At 49.9% G+C, this 9,124-nt stretch overlaps 1 protein-coding gene across 1 annotated transcript in view; it reads right to left on the bottom strand.

Moving 5' to 3' along the window:
• Window positions 1-567: 567 nt before the first annotated feature.
• The window catches only part of CALB2 (calbindin 2), a 28,071-nt gene continuing 19,514 nt past the window's right edge, over window positions 568-9,124 (bottom strand). Inside the window, exons 5-11 of the mRNA XM_043437832.1 lie at window positions 7,461-7,517; window positions 6,783-6,860; window positions 6,230-6,285; window positions 5,879-5,918; window positions 5,693-5,746; window positions 4,869-4,940; window positions 568-1,247 (exon numbers count right to left, since the gene is read on the bottom strand). Coding sequence (XP_043293767.1) covers window positions 1,131-1,247; window positions 4,869-4,940; window positions 5,693-5,746; window positions 5,879-5,918; window positions 6,230-6,285; window positions 6,783-6,860; window positions 7,461-7,517 — 474 coding nt within the window. The 3' untranslated portion in view covers window positions 568-1,130. The remainder of the gene's footprint in view (window positions 1,248-4,868; window positions 4,941-5,692; window positions 5,747-5,878; window positions 5,919-6,229; window positions 6,286-6,782; window positions 6,861-7,460; window positions 7,518-9,124) is intronic.

Genomic DNA, 9,124 nt, shown 5'->3' with positions numbered 1-9,124 from the left:
AGAGACTTCCCTGGTGGTCCAGTGGTCAGAACTCCATGCTCCACTGACAGGGACATGAATTCAATCCCCAGTCAAGGAACTAAGATCCTGCAAGACATGCAGCATGGCCTATTAAAAAAAAAAGTGGATCCAATGCTCAGGAGTCATACCCTGGCTCTGCGCTGCCAACTGGCCTTGAGACATGGGGCTCGTTACTTAACTTCTTTAATCTTGAGTTTTCCTTATCTGTTCAGTGGAGACAGTCACAGCACCCCTCTCCAGGGACTGAGAGATACTGCAGGTGAGCTGTTTTGCACAGTACCTGGCATTTAGTAAATTTGCAGTGAGCTGATAACTGCTGTTATGATCTCAGAAACCTGGGAACAAACACGGAGCAGAAAAACAACAGGTTGATGGAGAGCAGGTGGTGCGTGGCAAGGGTAAGCCCAGAGTCCTGGAGTCCTTGCTTCCAGTGCTTACACCCCAGCTGGGCGGTTCCCCCCAGGCTCCCCACTCACTTGAGAACAGGCTCTCTCTTTGTCAAGAGTTGGCTGTAGAGACAAAGTTGACCACTTGGCGAGAACTGGGAGAGCTTCCACAGGAAAACATTTTATTGTCTGTAAACTCTTCTTTGGTAAACAAGAAACCCAAAGGGACAAGGAGCACGCTGCATCAGGAAAAGGACGAGGCTGACACCCACCACGAACAAGGAAGGAGCTCTGAGAGGCAGCTACACCATTAGCGAGGTGGGGCAGTGGGCCTGGGGGGTGGGGGTGGCTGGCGGCATGGGGGAGAGGCAGAGAAGAGGGCCCACTCTGTTGGACATGGACATCTAAATGATACAGCGAATGAGCTCATGCATCACAGCAAGGAGAACCAGGGACCCCCCGTCCGTGCCCCCGCCCACCTCCCACGAGGTTGGTGCCCCCCTGCACACAGAATGCTGTGCCCGGTCAGCCAGGGCGGGGCTGCAGGGGGCTCCAGGGGGCCCGGCAGCAGCCCCTTCTCCATTTCTCCTTTCCTGCTCTGCTGGCTGGTGTGTGCAGGTGGCAGGGACAGTCACAGGGACGCTCAGGATCTCTGGGTCTGGGCGGCAGTGGCAGGGCAGCAGGGTTTGAGGGGGAGGTGGCGAGGCAGCCCCCACCCCTGTTTTACAGGGGGGGCTCACTGCAGAGGACAATCTCCAGGTCCTTGCGGTAGAGCTTCCCCGCCTCAGCCAAGGACATGACGCTCTTTCTGTAGCTGGTGAGCTGTTGGATGTTCATTTCCTAGGAGACAGAGGGAGAGGGTAAGAGCAGGTTCAGGGGAAGGCGCCCCCCCCCCCAGACACCGCCCCTCTCCCCGAAATGTTCATTCACCAAAACCTTTCCCTTACCCCATCTCAGTGCAAGTAGCCGAGAGGCATACCGAGCATGGGCTTTGGGGTCAGAAAGTAAAGTCCGACTCTTTGTGACCCCATGGACTGTAGCCCACCAGGCACCTCCATCCATGGGATTCTCCAGGCAAGAATACTGGAGTGGGTTGCCATTTCTTTCTCCAGGGGATCTTCCTGATCCAGGGATCGAACCCAGGTCTCCCGCATTGCGGACAGATGCTTTAACCTCTGAGCCACCAGGGAAGCCCAAGCCCTGGGTTAAAATGCTGTCCCTTTCACTTACTAGCTGCATTGCCTTGGGGACAGTATTCAGCCTTTTCTAAGTCTCAGCTGCCTTATCTGTAAAATCGGTCCAGGAATAAGTCTGCCTCACTGAGGAGTTACAATGATTAGGTGAGAAATGAATGTAAACAGCATCGAGCACAGTCCCTGACACTCAGCATGCGCTCCACACAGCAGCTGTTGATACCGGTCATTATCTACATACAGCTTCGCTAAATTCCTCTACCTCACTGGGCCTCCGTTCACTCAGTCCGCTGGGTCCCGTTGGGTGAGAAAGAGAATGCCAGGGAAGCACCATGGTTTTGCCTTTGCCCTAAGCCGCACCCAGCGGGACAAGGAATTCTTAATTCCCCTCTCCTCCAGTGGCAAAGCCTGCCAGCCTACTTCTTGCTTCCTGGCACCTTGAGGCCTTCAGAGGCTCTAAGACAGGTGACCCACGGTCTCATATAAAATGGAAAACTGAAAGTGATAGTCATCCAGTCGTGTCCGACCCTTTGAGGCCCTATGGACTGTAGCCTGCCAGGCCCCTCTGTCCATGGGATTTTGGAGGCCAGCACTAAACAGAACACCAGCGGCTGATAAGCCTTGTGTGGCTTTGGATGCAAATAGCCAGTAGTACTGAAATACAGCACAGTCATCATCATTGGAAAATCACTTAAGCAATTTTCTTTTTCCTTCCCTCCTTCTTCCCTCCTACACTTCTTTTCTTCCTCCTCCCCTCCTTCCTTCCTTCCTTCCTCCTCCTCTTCCTCTTGTATTGAACCTGTTGACAGATCTTTTCTTTCTTTTTTTTTTTTTTTTAATACTTCTAGGCTAATGGGTCATTATCCCCACGAGAAAACTGAGGTGTGAAGACTAAGGGATTGGCTAAAGGATGGAACCAACCCTACAGCCATGAACAGTCCTAGTCCTCTGAGTCCTGAAGGCTGTGTAACCCTTTACCTGGCTTCCCTGTACTCAGTGCTTGAGGGTCAGTCTTTTATTGCATTCTTTGGTGGCATCTCCTCACATGACTGATTTCTGGGTTTGTGCTAGCACCCAGTCCCAAGGCACTTTGCAGACATCTCTAACTTCCCTAAAGTTGTGAAGTTCCTGGAAATGTCACCTAGCCCATAACAGTGAGGTGTGCCTGAGCGGCCTATCCCTCAATCAGGAGCCAAGGAAGGGACCCCATATATCAGCTACCAGCCTGAGAAAATCCTCTGATTCAGCATGGCCTGAGGAGTTCCAGCAGAATGGAGGGAGGAGGCTGCTTCCTTTCTATGTCTAGAAGCATGTGTGAAGCTGGGGAAGGCTTTAGCAGGTTGCATTTGTCTCAGGAATGCTAAGAACATGTCGACATTTGAGCCCATCAGCCTGTCCCGCAGGAGCCTCAGACATTAATCTGCTCAGAAACCGACTGACCGCCCATGTAGGCACCATCAAAATGGCATGTGCATCCGCCATGTGGGTTCAACTAAAAATGGTCATTCCCTTCCCAACTCAGGTTATTTACAGGCATATAGCTCTCTCTACTGATTCCTTCTCTTGATCTCCATGTGCTAAGTCTGGAGCTTAGTACTGGTGGAAGGTTCCCAGGTAAACAGCTTTATTAATATCCTTGTTCTCTAACCTTCAGAATTTTTCTTAACCACAACACCTGACTTTTTTTGTTTGTTTGTTTGCACATCTCAGAAAGTCAAGCTGTGTAGCCACATTGTTGTCTTTGTGGGAGTCAAGGAAGACCCTAGTTAGATGATGACCAGGAAATTCAGGTCTCTCCCAAGATTTAATGCCTGCCCTCAAGGCCTATCAGCCTCAGGCATAAAGTAGGGTCATATGGAGAAAAACTTTGCCTCATTATTCCAATTACAGTTAAGCATACTTTTCATTATGATGCCCAACATCCCTTGAACACATAAGGATACCCAAACAATTTTCTCCTAGAGTTTGGTAGCAGAAAAAAGTTTGCCAAGTTCAAGCACGTGATGAGTAATTCCTTCTTCCTAGGAAGTATTTGCACATAATTTATTTTTTGCCTCTTTCAAAAAGCAATTATAGGTAACATTAAAAAAAATAAACTTAGGGTGAAAGAAATGAAGGATGATATTCAGGATAGAGATAAAGAGGTCAGAAGACAATTGGAAAGGGAGACAGATAGACTCAGCGGCCACGATGAATTTTTTTCCCCAAAATTAGGAGTTAAATTTAGATCTTGCCTGACTGCCCAGGCAGTTAGACAACGCAGGGAATTATAGATCACTCATCATCTAATTAAAGAAAGCAGCAAAAAAGCTATTTGCTCAGAGAAAGACATTTTCCAGGAGGTGGAGGAAGATGCTGCCAAGACTTGTCTCCTGGTTCCTCTTCTGCCTGTGTCCGCCCATCCTGGGCACCGAGATGAGCCCCTGGGGACTGCCCAAGAGGCAACATGACCCGGCAAAGTAATGGAGTTCAGTTCCCAGCCTTTCCTTCCAGGGAACACATTTGTCAGGGACTTCTGTTAGCCCCTTCCCCAGCTTAAGATGCTAGAGTCAATTCAGAATACCCTCAACTCCCACTGGCCCTGCTCTTCCAAATCTCTCCTAGAGTAAAAAGTCTTTTTTTTTTTTGGCCACGGGACTGACACTTCCAAGAAGTGTGCCACATTAAAACTGCCATGGCCTCATAGCCGCATTGTTTACATCAGTCAGCAGGTGGGGGCAATCCACGTGTCTGTGGACAAACAGATAAAATGTGGGATAGTCACACCACGTTACTCAGCCTTAAAAAGGAAGGAAATTGTGACACATACTACAACATGGATGAACCTTGAGGAAGTTACATGAAGTGAAATAAGCCAGACATGGAAAGACAGATGCTGCATGACCCCACTTGTATTAAGTATCTAGAGCGGTGAGATTCACAGAGATGGAATATAGAATGGTGCCAGGGGCTGGGGGGAGGCAGCAAGGGGGAGTTATCATTTACTGGGTACAGACTTTAATTCTGGGAAGACAAAAAGAGGGCTGGACAGTGGGGATGGTTGCAGAACGCCGAGTACTTGATGCCACTGAACTGAACACTTAAAAGTGGTTACGGCGGCACACTTTGGTGTGTGTATTTAAAAAAAAAAATCAACCATGAAAAGAACCCACAAAACTGCTGTTGCCTTGTTAGGGGTGATCAGAGGGGAGCAGGCGCCCCTTGGCCAGCCTTCCCACTTCCACACCACCTCCATGACAGCACCCCACCTCTGGGCTCAGCCCCTCACCTTCTTGTTTTTCTCATACAGATCCTTCAGGAGGGCGTCCAGTTCGTTCTCATCAATGTAGCCACTTCCGTCCTGGAAGGGAGCCAAGGGTCAGCACAGAGCCTCAAAACTCATGCCAACCCCTGACCAGAGTCTAGCTTTGCTGAGGGTCTTTACTCAGAGCAAAAGAGGTGCCCAAATAACATGTCACTTCTGACTTTGCCAGTCACTGCAGCAATGTGAGGGCCCAGGGCAAACTTGGTAACCTTCCCTTCTGGTATTTTACATTTGCGTTGAAAATGTAAATGAGGTTCAAGAAGCATTTTGCTAACTTGCTGGGTGTTGAATCCCACAATAATATGTCAGGGTAACATGGGGCTATTTACCCCAAACCTGGAGTTCTAAGGAAAACCACTGGAGTCACCCAGGCAAGGGCAGCTGAGAGGGGTGAGAGTGGTACAGAGGGCCTCTCACTCCCCACTTCCTAGAAGAACAGCAAGGTGGTGACCTGGCATCGGGGGAGCAGTACCGAGCACCTCCTGCCTCTGGGCCCCAACAGTGTGACCGCATCCTCGTCCTGGGCTTGACCCTCTTCCCGTCCACAAGCTATTCTCTCCTGTACTTTGAAGGAACCAAAACCTTGGGTCCCACAAGCCACACATTGTTAAGAACATTAATCTTCTCATACAGCAGAAGATGCTTCAGGGAATCCAAAGGGACAGGAAGGAATTGCATGGCCCAGACCACCGCTCCCACAGCTTGTTTACTTCTGAGGACCAAGGTGAGCATTCTGGGTGACTGGGATGGGCCGCCTGCTTTTCCATCCACACTGTCCTCTATCTTACCTTGTCATAAAATGTGAAGATCGCGTTGAACTCCTCCGAGGTCAGCTTCATGCCCTAGAAGGCCCAAGGTATTAAAGACAGAAGCCAAAGCCCTGCAGAGTGTGTGTGTGTGTGTTTTGAGGAAGGGTGAGCTCAGCGGGATGAGGGGAAGGGAGTAATCAAAGAAAAGCAAAGTCGCTCTTTTACCTGAAATTTAAGCAGGAAGTTTTCCTGTACAGGCAAGAGTCTGGAAAGATAATGTTAGAGCAGTAATTAGGAGACAGAGCAGAGATAGGAACAACTAGGACCTGGGGGGATGCAGAAGTAGCGCCTGTAGTTACAGAAATGATTTCTGAGTACTTCAGAGGAAGGTTCAAAAAAGAGGGAGACGGAACTTTAAGGTGATGATGATCACTATTTGATCTAACTTTGAGCTTCGGGACACCTGACCTGTCACTTTCCCTACTGGTTGATCTTGGTGATGGAACGGTAGCACAGGGATTATCTGCCAGGGTCTTGTGAAAAGTGATGCTGGGGTGAGTGAGGACGGGCACTTACCGGGACATCTCCGAGAGGCCCAGTTTGCCATCCCCGTTCAAGTCAAACATCCGTAGCTGATGGGGACAGAAAGTGGTGCTTGGATTATTTGCTTTGACCTTCGCTCATGTGAGACCTTGACCCACCTTCCCCTGTACTGGAGAGGGGGGAACATGGCCAAGCATGCTCATGCGTCCTCTGAGGTGGCCTGGAGGCAGGGGGCAGCATAGGCTAAATCAGCAGGGACTTGGTCATGGCTCTCCTCTCCCCTTTCAGAGGGACAGGGCTGCAGAGGACAGAGGCCAACACTGAAGTTCCCCCTCTCCAAGTTTACCCTCTCCTGGAGCTGTGGAGGCTGTCACACAGACAGATGCTCTGGTCTTCCTCTGGCCCAGGAGCATCTGGCTGAGTGGGAACCTCAGAGAGAAGGTGCTGGGACCATGAACTGACATCTCTCTTGCCAGCTGCCGCTGGGAGTCACTTCTCCCCGGCCTGAAGAATCAGCCAACTAATGACCCCGCAAACCCCAGATCCCACCGATTTGGGTCCCACGTCCTGTGCCCTGGCCACTCACTATGGTTTGGGTGTACTCTTGGAGCTTGGGTTCATCATATGGTCGGTTCGCCTTCTTCAGCAGATCAGACAGGAATCCCTGGAATATGAAAGGCCTCTTCAGAGCTCCTGACTCAGTCTCTCTGCCCCTGACTCACTTACTTGTTCCTTCAGACAGTCACTCGATCTTGTTTTCTGAAGCCCATCATTTGCATAGCTTGCAGCCCTCATAATTCCCTCACCCCTTAATGCTTGTGGGGTAATCCCAAAGGAGGCAGGAGCTGCTAAATGCAACCTCATCCCATTGGACAGATGGTAGAAACCGGTTCTGGCTCCTTGGAGAGCCCAGAACACATGCTAAGCCATGCCTGGAGATCCCTGGGTCTAGAGGAGTTTGGCAGACGTACAAGCCAGAAGGTCAAACTGCTGGAGTACTTTGAGGATGCCTGTTCTGAGCACTGATGTGCTGAGGAGCGTGAACTGGTTGTACTCTGTGACCCTGCAGCTCCAGGTTGCCGATTTCACATGGCTGAATACGTCCAACCATTCAGAGCCAGGCCTGAGTATCCCTGATCAGGCCACACACCCAACTTCCTCACCCAACATCTCCTCCCTCCCCAGGTTCCTTAAGCCCACCACCACTTGGGCCTCAGGCCTATGCTCCACCTTTCCACACCCTCCCTGACAAGGCCCATCCTACCTTGAGCTCATTGGCTTCAATGTAGCCGCTTCTGTCTGTGTCATACTTCCGCCAAGCCTGCAACGGGAATGTCAACCTATTCACAAAGATTTATCCACACCTATAAGCTTCCCTCCATCTCCCTTTAACAAGACAGGCTGGGTCTTGATATTCAAGAATATCACAGTGGGATGGGGACACTGAGATGGTTTAGCCCAGTGCCTTCCATGTTGCAGATGAAGAAACAAGGGCAAGTGTCTTGGGCAAGGTCACATAGAGGAGAAAAAAAAAAACCTGCTAGGACAGGGTCTCCCTACTGTAACTGGCTTCATGATCATCTTCTAACCAGGGTTACAGTTTTCTTAGATACCAGCCAGGCAGATTTTACCAGAACTAGCACTAGGATCTGTGGATCCTATTTTTGTTGGGGGTATATTGAGTGCCCTTTTACTGTTTTGGAAGCCTTTCATTCTCTGCACGGGCACTAGGGGCAAGGCTAAGACCCCTCTGGAAGGGGCAGAAACAGATTTTGGTTACTCTTCACTGTACTATGTCCTCTACTCCTCATCACGATGCCTGTGACAGCCAAGTCTGAGGATGGAACAGAATTGGTAGTATAATCAGTTTGTTTAGACTATCCCAAGGCCACTCCCCCATCTTTCTGATAAAAATCACCCCCCCTCCTTTGATTTTTAGGAAACTACCCCTCTCTCATGATCACACGTGGTTCAAGAAGGGCTGACCAATCTCCAGAGGTAGACATGTGACCCAGGCCTGGATAGTCAGTCCCTCCCTGGATTTTGCTCCATTACTGGTTCTGGGCTCTGATCTGAGTCCCAGTTATTCAGTACATGCATTGGGTCCCTGTGAGAAACCAGACAACTGCCTGTTGACCCAGCATCTGGAGGATCAAAGAGAAACAGAGCTTCAGCAGGTGATAGGGGTCTGACCACCTCTTTCCTCTCTGTTCTGTCCATGTGAGCAGGAGCAGACAGTCCACAGGAGAAACAAGGAAAAACAGTTGGCATGGTTTTAAAATGTCCATAAATTCTTCACCTCCCTAATTCCCGTCTCCTTGAAAGTGGACTGAACTCAGTGACCCACTTGTAATGAATAGAAGATGGCAGATGTGGCAGTTGTGGCTTCCAAGACTAAGTCACAAAGACAGCGAGGCTGCCTTCTTGTTCTCGCCCTTGGATCACTCAGTCTGGAGGAAGCCAGGTGCCATGTTGTAAGGACACTCAAGCAGCACTGTAGAAAGATACATGTAGTGAGGACCTGAGGCCTCTTGCCAACAGCCACATGGGACTGCCATCCCGGAGGTGCATCTTCCAGCCCTAGTCAAGCCTTCAGATGACTGCTGCCCTGCTGACATCTTGACTCTGAGCCAGAGCCACTTGGCTGAGCTTTACCAAATTTCCCCAGAAACTGAGAGATGATAAAATGTTTGTTGCCTTAGGCTGGTAAATTTTGGGGGGTAATTTGTTAATATAGCAATAGGTAACTAATATAGTGGTCCTGAAAGAATCTGGTCCTGAGTGCAACTGTCCTTAAACTCAAGCCATCTGGTGGGGAGGAGGGAATACCATGATGAGGGGGGGGGTGGTGGTGGAAGTGGGTGTATCTGTGACAAAAGGCCCAGAGAACCCTATTTCCATAAACTTTGGTCTGTTTTGGTGCCTGAC

This window comes from Cervus canadensis, chromosome 18, assembly GCF_019320065.1.
Source record: "Cervus canadensis isolate Bull #8, Minnesota chromosome 18, ASM1932006v1, whole genome shotgun sequence".
NCBI classification, from domain to species: domain Eukaryota; kingdom Metazoa; phylum Chordata; class Mammalia; order Artiodactyla; family Cervidae; genus Cervus; species Cervus canadensis.
Note: the sequence above shows the minus strand (reverse complement) of the source record. Positions and strands in the feature narration are given on the sequence as shown.